Source organism: Onychostoma macrolepis, chromosome 11, assembly GCF_012432095.1.
Source record: "Onychostoma macrolepis isolate SWU-2019 chromosome 11, ASM1243209v1, whole genome shotgun sequence".
NCBI lineage: Eukaryota > Metazoa > Chordata > Actinopteri > Cypriniformes > Cyprinidae > Onychostoma > Onychostoma macrolepis.
Window position 1 is genome coordinate 10,315,761 of NC_081165.1, and position 19,050 is coordinate 10,334,810.

Genomic DNA, 19,050 nt, shown 5'->3' on the forward strand with positions numbered 1-19,050 from the left:
TTTTAGTCTTGCATGCCAACAGTTGTCCCATTTACTTTTGTTTATTTCTCACAAAGAATTTTGGTAGAAACCACTGTTTTTATTTTATTTTTCAGAAATCTCAACATCAACTCTTTATTATTTCTTATTAAATCCTTCTTAGAACAAATAACCCAAACTTTGCAGTTGTTTTTATAGCTCTGCAGACTTCCTGCAGGCCAACAGTTTTTGTGTTTGTCTTCCAAAGACTTTTGGTAGAAACATCTGAGACAAAGGCAATAGCTGAGCACAACCTCTGGACAATATAATTGAGCCAAATAGTTCAAAGAAACAATTTTTGTTTATTAAGACATTCTAAAGCCATTCAATTCTTTATTTAGACAAACTCTTAATGATGCTTTCTACAATTTAAATGGCTCATCTGTAGTGACTGAAACAAAGCTAGTCAGTTGTTAGCAGTTAGCACTGAGTGACTCTAGTGGGAAATATAAGTGTGGAGTAAATTCAATATAAGCCCATTTTACTTCCGTAATCTGATGTGTTCCGTTTGGCCTACTTATATTTCACTACATATTGACCTGAGGTAAGAGTAAGCCTTTTAACAGAGAAAAATGATGCCCTTCACCTTTAAATATGCTGAAAGATTATATTGTGCCAATAGATAGTAGGCCTACCTGTAAGCCTTTCACCTGAACTGAACTGTTGCAAAGTCAATATAGTGTGTAAATTGAATGTTGGGAAGGAACTTCGGAGCCGTAGTTGGACTGAGATTAAATTTCTTTGCAGAATACAAAGCTGACACTGAAATAATGAACTTTTCTCCCGCTTTGGCGCATCTCAGTTGATTCAGACCTTGGTAATGGCTTTAGATGAAGCGGCACAAGAAAGGCGGCCTGCTTTTCTGGCACTGAAGTTTCACTTGCAGTTTTAGGGCTGCATATAATGAGGGACCAGGTGCTGGAAATATTCCTGGACAGACAACAGAACGAGCCAAGTGCAGCTCTACACACACTCACACACACACACACACAAGCAAGTCTCAGCCTGACTCCCTGTTACTGTGAAACCTGCTATTTTAGTTCTCACACACTTTTTTCCCTTTCTCCTCAGAATCTGACAGAGGAAGTGTAAGCTTTTGAAGTGTCTTGCGTGTGCATTTGAGGCTCTCTGTGTGTACCCGTGCACTTGTGTTTGTTGGCTCTCTGGAGGCTTTGTTATGACCATAGAGAAAGCTTAGAGTCCGTTCTAATTGCTCACTAATCCCAGCGCCAGCCCGTGGAAGAAAGAAGAAGAGAAAATCATTACTGCTGTTGACATGTGATAAACGACCTCAGAGTAACAAAGTCTGCACAAACCCCCTCATGCCTTTATAGGCAACTTGGGGACTTAAAAAAAAGAGAAAACGAGGCCAAGAAAGGGTTTGACAGAAGCTTAAGCGAAAGTTAGAAAGCAGGCAGCTGTAAATTCAGCACTGAGGCTTAATTGAAAAGGACAAAATATGTGAGAAAGCAAAAAGGAAACAAACATGGGATCCGTAAAATGTAATTGATGTTCATTGTGTGTGCTGGTTTTGTTTTAAAGAAACACTTGCAGCTGAACGAGATGATGCAGTATACATGCACTGCTAGAATGTTCCTCTGTCGATTTAGTGGTTTTTCAGTGAAAAATAAATGATTTAGTGATTAAAGTCTTGAATTTGAGTTTTATTTATTTAAATTTTATATCTTTTTATCCAAGTTTAATGCTGTTAATTAAATATTTGTTTATTCATTCATCATTCTGATGAAAATAAATAAAAAATATATAAATGTTATATTAAACATGTCTAAAATATAAATTCAATGTAGATACCTACTATTTGAAATTTGTAGCTTGTAGTGTAGTTAACTATTTAACCCCAAAATTTAAATTCTGTCATTAATTACTCTCCCTCATGTCGTTCCAAACCCGTAAGACCTTCGTTCATCTTCAGAACACAAATTAAGATATTTTTGAGCTTTCTGACCCTGCATAGACAGCAACACAACTGACACGTTCAAGGCCCAGAAAGGTTGTAAGGACATTGTTAAAATAGTCCATGTGTCACGATTAGTCCAAGGATGAAGACGATGATGAAAATTAAACGAGGTTTATTAAATAAATATTTATTAAATTAAGATAGCCAAACTGCGAGAGAGCTGTGTATAACACAGACAATACCAGACCACTGAAAGCTCAAACAGCAGCAACTTAAATACGAGGCAAATAAGGGCAGTAACAACTAAAAAGTGGCAGGAAAACTGAACAAAGGAAGACAGGAAACTACAGAGAACAAACTAAAAGTCCAAGATAATGAAACTAACTAAATAGAACCGTGACACCATGTGACAGTGGTTCAACCTTAAATTTATGAAGCTACGAGAATACTTTTTTGTGCGCAGAGAAAACAAAATAATGACTTTATTCAACAATGTATTCGTGGTACTCTTGTAAAAACACACGTCAAAGACCGACACGGAAGAGAAGAAATTGTTGAATAAAGTCATTTCTTTTTTATTTCTTTTTGCACAAAAATATTGTCGTTGCTTTATAAATTTAAAGTTGAACCACTGATGTCACATGGTCTATTTTAATGATGTCCTTACTACCTTTCTGAGCCTTGAACATGGTAGTTGCATTGCTGTCTATGCAGGGTCGGAAAGCTCTCGGATTTCATCAAAAATATCTTAATTTGTGTTCGGATTTGGAACGACATGAGGGTGATTAATTAATAACAGAATTTGAATTTTTGGGTGAACTATACCTTTAACTAAACATAAGAACATTCTTTTTAATAATATGGCACAACATCAGTTTTGGGCACTACTAGGGTTTTATCAAATATTCTTGTAAAAGTGACAGTGAAAATGTCAGTATTGTTTAGTAAGCTCAAACTAAACGCATTGCCAAGTAAAACAACATACTAGTTTATATTAAAGCATTTCATCTTACAGGACACACATTGAGCATCTCTTGCTTGGGTAATTATATTGTTTTATAAAGGCATTTGGATGAGATTCAGTCATGTCAGCTCTGGGATTGCATAATGTTTACTGATCATGGTTTGAAATGCGCCATTGACAGTTCTTTTGAGTGAAACAACAATAAATAGCTCATTAGAGCACATTGATTAAATGCTTAAATATAGTCACAGCTCTTATGTGTGCTGGCTTCAAAAGAAAAGTGCTCACAAACAGACTTTCAGCATGATGTAGTACGACGATGATGTGATAAACTGTCAGCGGCAGATTTCTGAGATTATTGTGGAGGAAAGCTTGTTTGTGTTGCAGTAAATGGCAGTTCCATTAAAATGCTTCCTTTGAAAGGATTTTTTTTTTTTTTTTGAATGAAGTATTCAGTCACCTGTGAGATCTCCTTCATGGTCAACTTCTGCATCCGGTCATACAACTATTTTGCTTTTTCCGAATCATGCCAAAACTTTTCCTTATGAACACAGAACTTTTTGTTTCAGTCTGTTATCTGATATTTTAAAAGATTTGTCAGATATTGTTTTTATAACTGATTCTGATACTGATTATTTTAATGTTCAAGTGCCCAATTCAAAAATAGATAATCTACTGTACAAAACTGTTAAAAAACTGTAAATTATTATTATTATTATTATAACAATCTAATATAAAACGTTATTGTATTAATAACAATACACTGTAAAACATGACATGCTTTATTATTATTATTATTATTATATTTTACAAGTTTTTATTATAATAACAATATATTATTATACAAATTATTATGTTATTGTAATAATAATAATAATAGTAAATACTACTACTAATAATGTTTTATTATTATTATTATAACGATCTACTATACAAAATTGTTTTATATTAATAAACATCTACTGTAAACACATAACATGTTTGAATAATATACAAAACTGTATTGTATTAATAAAAATACTGTATAAACAATGTTTTATTATCATTCTAACAATCTAATATACGAAACTGTATTTTATTATATTAATAACAATAACTAAAACATAACATGCTTTATTATTATTATTGTTATATTTTACCAATTTTGTATTATAATAATAATATATTATTATTATACAAATTATTATGTAATAATAATAATAATAATAATAATAATAAATACTCAGTGAATAATGGTTTTTATTGTTATAATTAAGGGTTAGTGGCTTTGAAAGTCTCTAACCATAAGTAAGAGTGATAGTAGCAATGGTTACCTTCATAAGAACCACTAATGATAATTAATTCATAACAACAGTTTGTTTTAATTAACATCCAATCTATTTATAATAGCCATAATTTTGTCACTTTGCCACTAAGCAGCATCTGTTCTATGTCAAAGTTCAAGAATGACCATTTAAGACAATTAAATATGCTTAGCTGAAGAGGAAACCCCTTTCACCATAGATAACATTTCCAGATTCTTTTGGAGAAGTATTAAAAGTCCTCGTCAATCTGTCTGTTTCCACCCCCAGAATTTGCCCCGCTACATTGATTTATCTTTCCATTCTCATTCAAACTACTCAGGAAGCTGTGGCACAAAGCTCTTTAAATCTCCTCCTGTGAATCCCCTGGGCAGATGGATTCAACAAAGTGTTCAGCTATCAGTGATTTCAAACATATGCCACACCACCCCTGCTTTAATTCACACACCGATGTCTTTTTTTCCTCCCACAGTATTCAAGGCAAACCTAATCAGACAGACCCGAGCATGGGACCCAAACCTGGGGGTCCACCGGGCGCAGGACCTGGCCCCGGAGCGCCGACGCAGCCTCAGGGACCCGGTCAGGGTCAAGCTGCACGGAAGAACCTCCAGGTGGACGTGGGGAGCAGCAAAGGTGGACACCCCATCTCGCCCGGAAGCAGCGCTCCCACCTCACCTTATTCTTTGCCCCAGATTGCACCCATGCCCAGCAGCAAGCTCTGTCCTGTGTGCAAGACCGCAGATCTGACGGGCACCACAGACGGCCAGCCAAACTTTAATACATGCACACAGTGCCGCTCCATGGTGTGCAACCAATGTGGATTTAACCCCAACCCTCACCTCACTGAGGTAAGCAGCCCAATGCATGCTCATTCAACATTGTATGCTGTACAGCACCGTTTAGAAGTTTGTCATAATAAGCAATGTTTTCAATAAATTATTAAGCAGCAAATCAGCAGGAATAAATTAGATTTTAAAATATATTCCAATTATATTTTATATATTATAATAAATAAACATGTTATAATAAATTAACATTTATTATATTTATAATGAATAAATACAGTACACACAAATATATATTATGTGGACACAAACTTTTATTTTGGATGCGATTAATTGTGATTAATCATTTGACAGCACTAATTCAAATACAAAAGGTATTATAAATTGTAATAATATTTTGCAATTTAATTATTGTTATTTTATAGCAATATTGATATATAATCACAAGATTTTGGCTAAATTGTGTAGCCCTACAAGCACAACAAACCTGGATTTTTCTTTTTAATTGCAATTTTTATCTGAAAAATGTTTCTATTTCTTCCCCCAAATCATGCAGCATTAATTTTTACAGAATGTTTGATTAAATAAATGCAACCTTGTTGAATTGAGCCCCCCCCCGAAAAACATAACAGTAATGTGTGTGTGTGTGTGTGTATACCAACTTGACTTAAATCATGTCATAAGTCCCTTGAGGGAGCTATTCCTGTTTGAGTCTAAATATTCACCATCAGAAAGCAACAGTGTGATATAACAACAGTGAAAGCGAGTGAACATTGCAGTCCAAATGGTGATTTTCAAATAAAGTATTACTGTTAACGTTAGATTTCTAGTAGGAGAGAAAGCGAGATGTGTTAAATAAAAAGCTCTTGGTAATGAATCCTACGCTCGGCCTCGGCCTCCATTTGGCTCGTACCCAGGACACACACTGCACACAACCTGGAACTGCTCAGAAGAGAGTCCTCTGGGTCGTATGGGAATGTGTGCCTGTGTTTTCTCTGTGTTTCTGCGTGTAGGATGCAGCGGAAAGACAGAGCCAATGTTCAGAGATGCATGTGTGGGAGAGCGAGAGGGCGCATGGCTGAGTGTGTGAGGGTGAGATTGTTTGAGCGTGTTTGAGGATGTTGCTCAAAGGTGCAAATGGCTGGCAGTGCGTTAAATCCTGCAAGTGTAAATTAGGCAATGGACATGGGGATGGAGAGGAGGGGATGTTGGGGATCAGCATAGAAGGGGCTCTAAACTGTTTTTTGGGGATCTGCTCCCCTGCTCTCCTGCTCTTCATCAAAGCCATTAAGGGGTGGAAATGCAAAGAAGACCCTTAGTTAGTAGACGAGGGCAATTTTAATAGGCTTGACAGACAATCACTGATTCAGAAAGCTGTGTTATAATTAAACTTATAACCTTATACGTATAAGCTGTTTTATTGTATTTTTGATCAAATAAACAAAGCTTTGGTGAGATTAATTTCAAAAACTTTCACAAAATCTAACTGACCCCAAACAATTGATCAGTAGACAAATGAAACAACAAAAGTCATTTACATGTAACAATTTTAAAGGGATAGTTCACCCAAAAATTTAATAATATCTTGAAAGAGAAATTAAAGGGATAGTTCACCCAAAAATGAAAATTTGATGTTTATCTGCTTACCCCCAGGGCATTCAAGATGCAGGTGACTTTGTTTCTTCAGTAGAACACAAACGAAGATTTTTAACTCAAACCGTTGCAGTCTGTCAGTCATATAATGTCAGTCAATGGGACTCACGGCTTTGAGAGAAAAAAAAAACATACACAGACAAAACCAAATTAAACCATGTGGCTCGTGACGATACATTGAGGTTTTTAGACACGAAACGATTAGTCTGTGCAAGAAACTGAACAGTATTTATATAATTTTTTACCTCTGATCCGCCGCACGGTCCAACTGTCCTGAGCGTGTTCACACAACAGCCAGCGCGTGACGCGTCGTCTTCTTCTTGCTTTACGGCAGATCGCAGACTTATAAGTGCATTACCACCACCTATATCTCAAATGGACCATTGACACTACATTCTCAATTAGGAGTGGTCCATTTGAGAGATAGGTGTCTGTGTATGTTTTTTTGACTCTCAAAGCCGTGGGTCCCATTGACTGACATTATATGACTAACAGACTGCAACGGTTTGAGCTAAAAATCTTTGTTTGTGTTCTACTGAAGAAACAAAGTCACCTACATCTTGGATGCCCTGGGGGTAAGCAGATAAACATCAAATTTTCACTTTTGGGTGAACTATCCCTTTAAGTCATTATTGACTAGAAAAATGGGACCATTTGTGACCTACAACAGTAAACACTATTAGTTCTCGTGCATCCCGAGAGAAAATGTCATTGATATCAGTGGTGCCATATTTGATTTGAGAACAACAGAAGAGAGAAAACATTCTATTGAACAATGACTTTTGGTGTGTTCCTCACACAAATCTATTGTATAACTTTAGAAGTCTTGGAATATATACTACTATAATACTTTTATTGGGAATTTATCATTTTGGAGCTGGATATGAAGAAATATGTTTGGACCCACATGAGGGTGAATAAATAATGAGAGAATTTTCATTTTCAGGTGAACTGTCCCTTTAAAGGTAAAGAAGCAAAAACCTGTTAAGAGTTACCCTAAGCATTTATTTTAGGAATACCACTCATTACAATGCCTCTACTACCTACCTGACAGATTGCACTGAAATAGATGTCCTGAAATCACACATTTGTTTCCATGACAGCTCTGGGCTCTTTACACAGCAGACAATCTGAATGCAGCTTGTGTGCATTAGCCAGTCATAAAGATGCCCCTCTGTCAGTAATTTTGCATGTTAGGGTTGGCTGGCATATCTTTCGAGGGAAGAGTGTGAGATTGAAAAGATGGTCTTAATTTATGCCATCTAATTTAGCATGATGGCTAACATACACTACCATTTAAATAGCCTATTAAAATAAAGTAAAAACAGTAATATTGTGAAATATTATTACAATTTAAAGTAACTTTTGTATTTGAAGTTTAATTTATTCCTGTTTTAAACTTACAATTCTTTTCACTATATATAGATATATATATATAAAAAGTTGTGTAGTTCAGAGAAAGTGTGGCAGGTGGCAAGTGACAACTGCTAAGTGGGCTTGAGAGAATAAAATAAAGTGCAGGTATGTAAAACATGGCATTTAATGAATGACCATTGTGTGGAAAAAAGTTTTTGTTTTTTAAAAAGCTTCTGTTAAATGATAAATAACAATAACATCCATGGCAGTGTAGTCATTCAGCAGCTGAAACTGATGATCTTGGATATACAGATATATAATTTGTCTAGCAAAACGCCACATTTTTCACAAAAGGGTTCATCTTTAGAAATTCAATTGGGGGAGTTTTAGAGCCCTGCTGTGCTTTATAAAGACAGGATTGAATTAATTGTGCTCCTGTAGGACGGTGGACACTACAAAGCGGCTCAGGGACGGTCTTGATTTATACTGATTCTGCAGCACATAGCATACAGCACTAACTCAGCGTTTTTAACAGCTCTGCTGTCAGTTCCAGCTACATGTGACAAAATGATGGGAAATATGTCTTCTGGCGTGTAATTTCAGGGTTCAAGTGCGGTAAGAGCAGATGTTTTATGAGCATATGGTTTACTAGAGATCTCTGCAAAATAGAAATACTGCAATAATGGTTGAGCCCAGATTTTGAATTGAACAAATTTGTTTAAATAAGAGCTTTTAAGCATCAAGCAGGAGCCAAGCATAAATTTATTAGTGAAACGGGAGACGTTGTGATATGACAAGCTATTAAATGTCGAGTAGGGGTGAGCGATATACCAGTAGAAGCAATTCACTGGATTTTCCGAAGGGAACATGGAAGAAGTTGTTAGAAATAAGGTGCATGCTGTGTGATGTGGAATTGACACTTCACTAAGACTAACAGTTTCAAGCTTTCCTACTAGATGTTGTTCTGCCACTGGAAATCATGTAGACAAAAGCAAGCAGATTTAGTGAATTATCACAGGAATCATTAAATAACACCTGGTTTAATTGTGCATTTATCTAGTAATTATATCTGGTCACCCAAATGTCATCAATATGTCACGGCAGCCTACATCCAAAGTGTGAAACTGGACAAAAATGTGGGTAATATTGTAATCAGATAAAAGAGCATTAAATTGAAAAGATCTCTAATGCTCACCCAATAAAATCTGCTTTCTGTTTTAATATTTTTTTTTAAATGTAATCTATTCCTGTGATGCAAAGCTGAATTTTCAGCATCATTACTCCAGTCTTCAGTGTCACATGATCCTTCAGAAATCATTCTAATATGCCGATTTGCTGCTCAAAAATGTTTATTATCATCAATATTGAAAACAGCTGTGCTGCTTAATATTTTTGTTGAAACTAGGATTTTTATATATATATAATATATATTTTATATATATATTTTTTTCATTTATTTCAAATCATCTTATAAATGTATTTACTCTCACTTGATTAATTTAATGGATCCTTGCTGAATAAAACTATCAATTCTTTCTTGCACAAAGTCCTACTGACCCACTGATGTATTGCAGTTTTTAAACCACTTTTCCATGAAAAATATACTTATATTCTATCATTAAAAGGATAGTTCACCCAAAAATGATAATTCCAAACTCCAAACCTGTAAGACCTTCGTTTATCTTTGGCATGCACACAAATTAAGATATTTTTGATGAAATCCGAGACCCTACATAGACAGCAATGTAACTACCATGTTCAAGGCCCAAAAAGGTAGTAAGGACATTATTAAAATGGTCCATGTTACAGAATTTTTGGGTGAACTATCCCTTTAAGTAATTTTTATTATATTTTGAGAATATAATAATGTCATTGTTTTCCCTAAACTCCTAAAAAGTCAGAAAATATCTGTATATTAGACAAGATATTGTCTGTTTTACCCAATATTTGTGGTCACTTTGTTAGATGAGTAACATATGTTAACTCAATTGTGAGTTGATGTTGCTCTGCATGTTTTTATGATCCAGTGAGTAACTGCCTACTGTATATAGAGAGCGTTACAAATTGTTGACTTACGAGGCGTCATTTCAGTTAGGACGCTGCTTAGAAGGAAGCTGCCTGTGTAGTTAATGTTGAGTTGAGTTGTTACTCTATTTTGTATTTGTCAGAGTACTCCAGTAGTGATGGTTTTTTCCTGGTGTTAAGTGTAAAGATATCAGTTTAAAGCTGAACTCTAAATGTCTCTCAGAGAACAAAGCAGAGAGAACATGAGACAAGAAGCAAGAACAGCTGGTGAAGAGGAAAAAGAGCGGCCATCTGATCACTATGCAACAGACACCTGGAGAAAGAGAGAGAGAGAGAGAGAGAGGCTTGACATGATGGCAACAACACTGAGTGGGATGCAGGAACCAGGGATATACGGACAGAGAAATAGCAGGGTGGGGAAGGGGGATGGAATGATAGAAGGAAAGAGAAAGTGGCGCTGACACACTCCAGTAGTCACCCACCAGCATACAGGAGGCGCTTCCACTCTGCCATTGGCTGATCCTCTATTTATAGATCCTGCTCTGTCTCTGCAATGATCTCCCATTCCTACTGCCAGAGAAAACCAGTGGAGGATCAGAGTGGAGAACGGAACGGACAGACGGATGACGGTGTGGAAATGTAGAAAGAAGAATCCAAATTTATCAGGCAGTTAAGGAAGCTAAAAATAATTGTGCTTGTTTGGCACATAAGCACTGTTCCCTCTGAAAACCCTGGGGTAATTACGGTAGAATATGAACATCATGAATTCTCCTCGCTCCACGAGTTCTTCGGAAATCTGTGACTTGACGGGAACGTGAAACCTAATAGATCGGTCCTGCGTTTTGGCTCTGAATGTCTCATGTCTTCTGGTTTTCACGCTATCTAGTGGATTCATCATGAGACTGACAGCGGAAACTGTTGTGTAGGGCCATCTGGGCTACAACACACTCATCACAGCACAAACACAAAGAACACACACACACACACACACAGCCCTAGAGATTTCATGCTATTTTTCCATCATTACACAAATTTGCCTCGGCAGCATTTGGGTTCCATATGTAATCCTAAATATATACACCATATGTATTTTTCAAGCACATGGATGATGGCTTTTATAGTTTTCTGACATTTGTATTTCATTCTGTTTTTCCATCATTACATAAATGTGCCAATAGGCAGCATTTGTGTGTTATTTGGTTACCACATTCAATACTAAATATGGTGTATTGAATATACACCATATGCAGTTTTTAAGTGCATGGATGGCATCTTTTATCATTTTCTGACATTATATTTTATATTAGACATTTAGGTATCTAAAAACAAATAATTGATATTTAGTAGTGCTTTCTACAGCAAATTTAGTAGATTTGAGGTTTTACTTTTGATTTGATGTATGTTATTTAAATGGACCTGTACTTGCATGACTGGAAATAGCTGGCCAGTGGCATTTCCAAATATTCTATTGTTATTTATATACTATTAGTATTATTATAGTATTTATTAATATTAATATTAATAATAATAATAATAATTAGCCTTCAGTTTTCATACAATTGAATGAATGAATGAATGAATGAATGAATGAAAGAATTCATTCATTCATTCATTCATTCATTCATTCATTCATTCATGTTTCTATTTTAATTTAAATTTTTTCCCTAATTTTTCTTCATTATTTGTAATTATTATTTTATAATTATTTTGTTTAATTTAAAGGGACTTAGCAAATCAGCAATCAGACTTAGAGTTTTCATTTTAACTGATGATAAAACAGGTGGAAAAATCCCTTAGGTTTATGCAGTTTTGCATGAGCAGGCAGAATTTCCACAATTTCTTTTTTTCAGTTTGGTATTTTTATGCAGTTTGAGATATACAGAATGTGTTGTTTTTTGTGTTAGTGAGACAAGTAATGAGCCTTGATGCATACACTTTCACTATGCATTCACACAAATTGGCGAACCTGATAACAAAAAAAGCCCTACTATTTGGTCTTTTTCCTAAAAAGGAACTGAAAGTGTTAACGTGTGTTTGTCTGCCGACAAATTATGATGTTAGTCTGAGTCAAATACTTTAATCACCTGTGGCTATCGCCTTTCTTTCCCCTTTTAGCAGAGTCATATCAAACAGCACATGATAAAATTGGATCAGAAGTGCTTGAGTTGATATTGAACCGATGTGTGAAATGGCTGCCGGTCTCTGAGGGCTGAGTAAGAATGCATCGCTCACCACGCAAACATGATTAATCAAACAATAGAGTACTGTGCTTTTCTTCTAAATGGCACAGTGTCTCACTGTCTTTCCAAGACAATAGAATCTGTCATGCGTTAAAGAGAACGGACGCCCCACTTTTGCCACTAATGCACAAAATATTAATTCATGTGCAAACTGTGCAGTAATAGAAATAGTTTCTGAAAAATAGGCTTTTTCCACACTAAATGTTGTTTCTGTGAGTTTGATAATAGGAAAGCACCCTTTGAAAGTTTCACATAGCACAGATGTCTTTGCTAACATTTCAGTTACCTGAAGGTTACATCTAGACCATGTGGAATATTGTAGCCTTTGCCATCTAAGCTGCATTCACAACAATTTATTAAATTACCATAATTACGAGTTGACAACTCATAGAGTTTAGTCAGAGATGTTTACGTCCTTGGATTCGGAATTGATTTGTTGCTATGACGATGATCATAACACAGAATAAGATATCATTATGTAGGTGGCTAGCCAACTGTTTTGTGCTAGCTTTGCTAGGGGTTAAACATAGTTTTATTATGAATAAGTCCTAGTAAAATGATGGGAAATTTCAAACAGAAATAAACCATATGTGTCACAACCGATAGTCTTGTGGACAAGGACCTTTCCCAATCCCCCCCCCCCCTCTATTGTTCAGATCTGTCCTATCATAACAAATGTGTAAATGCTAAAAATAAAATCTTTAAAAAAAAAAGGAAATAAACCATATGTAAATTTTTATACTGCAGCTAGCAATGGACTGGCAAATTTATAAAGTAAACAAATCATCTACTCAGATATAATCACTTTAGTCTCATCTGAATCTAAATGAACTTGAAATTGCTTAAATTCTGTTAGCGAGGAACGATAAATTAAAGTTGCACTTACCACCATCAATACCGGAGGACAAGTTATCAAGTCAAAAAAAACTATTTTTCTTTAAAATATGATGATGATGATGATGATGATGAATATAGTAGTTGTTGTGGTTATCAAATTGCTAAATTTATGTAGTAATGTAAATGTATTATTATTATTAACTACTGATTGTATTATACTACTAAGCAATTGTTTTGATTCAATATTTTTAACAATACAAATTTTATAATAATAATAATAATAATAATAGTTGTGTTTTTGAACTACTAAATTTATAATATTGAAGCCATGTAAATTTTGTATGAATTATTTTTATTTAATGAATTTATTATTATTATTGTTATTATTAACTACCAATTTAATTATTTGATGCAATAATTTAATAATAATAATTGTATTATTATTATTAAATATTAACTACTGTTTGTATTATACTATTAAGCAATGTAAAAACAAATAGTTTTGATTCAATGACGTTTTAATAATAATAATAATAATAATAATAATAGTTATTTTAAAATTACTCAATGTATTATACTGAAGCGAAGTAAAAAATTGTATACTTTTTTTATGAAATGATTTCTTCTAACAAACTGTTGATTTACTGCTAAATTATTTAGGGCAATTATTATTTAATAATTCAATAATTAAGAAATCCAATTTAAAAAAAAAAAGCATAAATAATTATTAATTGATTTAGCACTGTATATATGTCCCTAACATCGGAGCTGTCATAAAATTCAATGTTTCTAACTTGCAATTACGCATCCAACTAAGACGTGAAAACCTTACAGCCACAAACTCATAATTATGGTAATTCCAACATGACGTGAGTGCAGCTATAGCTTAGCATTTTGATTTCCTCCTTAATGGAGAGTTCAGTTTTCTCATTACTTTATTATGATCATTATTACTCACAGAAACATTTCTCTTGCAACATGTCACATTCATTACAGCAAACTGATGTAGTTTTTAATCATCTTTAAACACCTCAATTATAAGCTACCCATCAAGTATACACTGTGGTACTCAGCAAATAAGGGTTCTATACCTTTAAAAATCCTCACCAGCACATTTCCATTAATCGTCTTCGTTTGTGCTTCATATGCTCTGATAAGCTGTCAGTTTGGTCTAATGCTCGCAGAGAAGAATTAGTTTATGAATCTGGTGCCCGTTGAGACGGGAGTGAAGCTGTGTTGTTTTCTTGTGTGGTGTTTATAGAGATATTTAAAGTATTTGGGGGCCTTCAGAATGCTCTTTTGATGTGTCTCGTCCCAGTTTCGGCTCGGCGCTACGCTGCTGTGGTTTTTTGTTAGGAAACTGCAGCATTCAGTCTGTGTCTCAACCGCTTTAGTCTGGAAACAGGCAGCAGTTCACCTCCTCTATCTGTCTCTCCGCTCTTATGCCACAGAATGCTGTCGGCACGACTGTCTGTGCAGCTGATGTGTCTCTATTTGTCTACATGACTCTTTGATTGTGACTCCATCTGCTTGTCTGTTTGCTTTTCACCTGTTCTCCATACCCATATCATTTTGTCCTCTCGTTCTGTCTGTCTCACCAGCTGCATTCTGTTCTGGGTTTTAAATCAAGAAAACATTGTTTTCAAATGTTTTTATTATTATTTTCTTCTTATATAAAATATGCACAGGTGAAAGCCAAAAAAATAAATAAAATAAATCCTCAGTTATTTACTGTACTTGCTATGTTTCTGAGCCTTGATCATGTTAAGATCCTTGCTGTCTATGGAGGGTCAGAAAGCTCTCGGAATTCATAAATAATATCTTAATTTGTGTTCCGAAGATGAATGAAGGTCTTAAAGGTTTGGAACGACATGAGGGTGAGTAATTAATGACAGAATTTTCATTTTCACTATCCCTTTAAATCAACAAAAAATTTATTACATTTTAGTCAGTGAGTTGAATGAATCATCCAGTTGGGTTTGTGATTTGAATCAGCTGTTCATTGACAAGAATCAACTGAAAAAACTATTTTGTCAAAGCAGTTCTCACAAAAAGGCATTATTTGGCTATGACTGAATTATATGTAACAGTCATATTCTGTTTAAATTGTTCTCTTTGAAAAAAAACATTGATGCATTGTTAATAATCTAGTAGTGTAATGTTAGTGTTAGCATGATATCAATATTTCATGTTTTAAATATCACTGTTGCTATCAAATGCCGGTATATTGCGACACCCCAAGTTTGTAATGAGTAAATCATGATAAAAATTGTATTTTTATTTGAACTTTTCCTTTGAATGTGACTATGAGACATGTACAGTGAATATATTATTAACTGAGCTCTGTCAGGGTGCAGTGTGTTCTGCGGCTTGTGTGTGAGTGTTAGTATTCAGCTCAGTGTCTTTGAGAGATTCTCCTCTTCTCGTGGATTCTCTCTCGCACACCAGCTGACTAATCAATACCTCGGGTGCTGCACCATCATTTGGATGTAAATCAATGGAAGAAGTGTGTTTGTGTGTGTCTGTGTGTGTGTGTGTGTGTGTGTGAATGCACTCTGAGAGATATTAGCATTTAACATTTAGTTTGTCATAAATCGAGATGCTTATTTAAATATGCACAAATCCTGCACATCCATGTGTAATTCCCAGTTGAATGCAGGATGTTGTTAGACTTGTATATAAGGCTAACGTTATAAATGTTAAGCAGTATCTTTATAGATGTTGGTTTGCTGTTATGTAAATCTGTATATACATTGAAAAAAAAATATTAATATGTATTAATATATATTTATTTATATAATATAAATAAATATATATATGACCCTGGACCACAAAACCAGTCATATGAGTCAATTTTTCAAAACTGAGATTTATGCATCATCTGAAAGCTGAATAAATAAGCTTTCCATTGATGAAATGGAAAGTAAATTACTTTCCATTTAGTAAAATACTGCACAATGTATCATAACATTGTTTGTTATGAATGGACAATATTTGGGCCAAGATACAACTATTTGAAAATCTGGAATCTGAGGGTGCAAAAAAATCTAAATATTGCGAAAATTGCCTTTAAAGTTGTCCAAATGAAGTTCTTGGCAATGCATATTACTAATCAAAAATTAAGTTTTGATATATTTACAGTAGGAAATTTACAAAATATCTTCATGAAACGTGATCTTTACTTGATATTCTAATGATTTTTGCCATAAAAGAAAAATCAATCATTTTGACCCATACAATGTATTTTTGGCTATTGCTACAAATATACCCCAGCGACTTAAGACTGGTTTTGTGGTCCAGAGTCACACACACACACACACACACACACACACACACACACATATATATACAGTATATATAATAAATATATATAAAAAAATAATTTCGACCCTTACAATGTATTTTTGGCTATTGCTACAAATATACCCCAGCAACTTAAGACTGGTTTCGTGGTCCAGGGTCATATATATATATATATATATTAGGGCTGTCAATCGATTAAAATATTTAACCGCGATTGTAACACAGTTCGTAGATCGGGAAGAAGGAGGCGGGAACTGGCGAACATTCAAACAAAGTTTTAATAAAATAAACAAACATCAAAGTAAAGCGGCAGCCCCTCACGGACGACTGCCGCACATAAAATACAAAATAAAAGTCCAGGCCTGGTCCTCTCTCGTCTTCCACTGTCGTCACTCCTTCTTTTATCCTTCCGGAGCTCCTCCGTGGGACTCGAGACCGGCGAGTGGCGCAGGTGTCGCTCATTATCATTAACTCCACCGGCCTCGCTCCGTTCCCACGGCTCTCGGCCCCGCCCCACTCGCCACATACCCCCATCGCCCCTCGCAGGCCGGGGGGTACTCCCGAGACTACGCTCTACTCCCCCCCTCCCCCCTCCCTGGGGGGAGCCGATCACGGCGGCCGCGGCGTACCTGGGGGTAAGGACAGACGAGGCGAGAGAAAAGGAGACGGAAGGATGAGGAGAGACAGAGACGAGAGAGGGAAGAGAGGAAAAAAAAAAAATTCTCGGTCCGGTTCCCAGACACACTGCCGCTCGGTCCTCAACCAGGCTTTCACTCGCGGTGCCATGCGATGGTACTGGACCTCTTTGGTGGACGGCTCTGCTCCTCCGCCTCCTGGCGGACGGCGATGGCTCCTCCGGTCGAGGGCAGCCGGTAGCGAGTCCCCCGTTCCCTGCTCCTCCCCAAACATGGCGGATGGCAGCAGGCTCCGCCTCCTGGCGAACGGCGCCGACTCCTCTGCTCCCTCTTGACGGCAGCCACCCCTCCTCGACCCCGAGCACGGCAGCGAGCCTTCCGTCCCACCTGTTCTTCCATTGCTCCAGCACCACCGCCTCGGGCAGCCACTGGCGGTCTTTGCTCCTTCGTGCTGCCCGACCTCGTCAGCACCGCGATCTCCCTCAGCGGCGAGGGCTCTTCTGACAGCATGTCCCTCCTTCCTCCCGGTTTCGGCACCAATGTAACACAGTTCGTAGATCGGGAAGAAGGAGGCGGAACCGCGAACATTCAAACAAAGTTTTAATAAAATAAACAAACATCAAAGTAAAGCGGCAGCCCCTCACGGACGACTGCCGCACATAAAATACAAAATAAAAGTCCAGGCCTGGTCCTCTCTCGTCTTCCACTGTCGTCACTCCTTCTTTTATCCTTCCGGAGCTCCTCCGTGGGACTCGAGACCGGCGAGTGGCGCAGGTGTCGCTCATTATCATTAACTCCACCGGCCTCGCTCCGTTCCCACGGCTCGGCCCCGCCCACTCGCCACATACCCCCATCGCCCCTCGCAGGCCGGGGGGTACTCCCGAGACTACGCTCTACTCCCCCCCTCCCCCCTCCCTGGGGGGAGCCGATCACGGCGGCCGCGGCGTACCTGGGGGTAAGGACAGACGAGGCGAGAGAAAAGGAGACGGAAGGATGAGGAGAGACAGAGACGAGAGAGGGAAGAGAGGAAAAAAATAAAAAATTCTCGGTCCGGTTCCCAGACACACTGCCGCTCGGTCCTCAACCAGGCTTTCACTCGCGGTGCCATGCGATGGTACTGGACCTCTTTGGTGGACGGCTCTGCTCCTCCGCCTCCTGGCGGACGGCGATGGCTCCTCCGGTCGAGGGCAGCCGGTAGCGAGTCCCCCGTTCCCTGCTCCTCCCCAAACATGGCGGATGGCAGCAGGCTCCGGCCTCCTGGCGAACGGCGCCGACTCCTCTGCTCCCTCTTGGACGGCAGCCACCCCTCCTCGACCCCGGAGCACGGCAGCGAGCCTTCCGTCCCACCTGTTCTTCCATTGCTCCAGCACCACCGCCTCGGGCAGCCACTGGCGGTCTTTGCTCCTTCGTGCTGCCCGACCTCGTCAGCACCGCGATCTCCCTCAGCGGCGAGGGCTCTTCTGACAGCATGTCCCTCCTTCCTCCCGGGTTTCGGCACCAATGTAACACAGTTCGTAGATCGGGAAGAAGGAGGCGGGAACCGGCGAACATTCAAACAAAGTTTTAATAAAATAAACAAACATAAAAGTAAAGCGGCAGCCCCTCACGGACGACTGCCGCACATAAAATACAAAATTAAAGTCCAGGCCTGGTCCTCTCTCGTCTTCCACTGTCGTCACTCCTCCTTTTATCCTTCCTGAGCTCCTCTGTCGGACTCGAGACCGGCGAGTGGCGCAGGTGTCGCTCATTATCATTAACTCCACCGGCCTCGCTCCGTTCCCACGGCTCTCGGCCCCGCCCCACTCGCCACAGCGATTAATCGCATGAATGTCATGAGTTAACTCGTGATTAATCACAACTTAATCGCACATTTTTATTTGTTCTAAATGTACCTTAAATTAATACTTTTCAAGTTTTTAATACTCTAATCAACATGGGCATGGATAAATATGGATGCTTTATGCAAATGTATGTTTATTATTATTGAAACCATAGTCAACATAGAGCATGAAGAC

The 19,050-nt window shown here is 37.5% G+C and overlaps 1 protein-coding gene across 1 annotated transcript in view; it reads left to right on the forward strand.

Moving 5' to 3' along the window:
- bsnb (bassoon (presynaptic cytomatrix protein) b) overlaps positions 1-19,050 on the forward strand; it is a 98,604-nt gene that overhangs the window by 11,223 nt on the left and 68,331 nt on the right. The window contains 1 exon segment of the mRNA XM_058791672.1: positions 4,674-5,049. Coding sequence (XP_058647655.1) covers positions 4,674-5,049 — 376 coding nt within the window.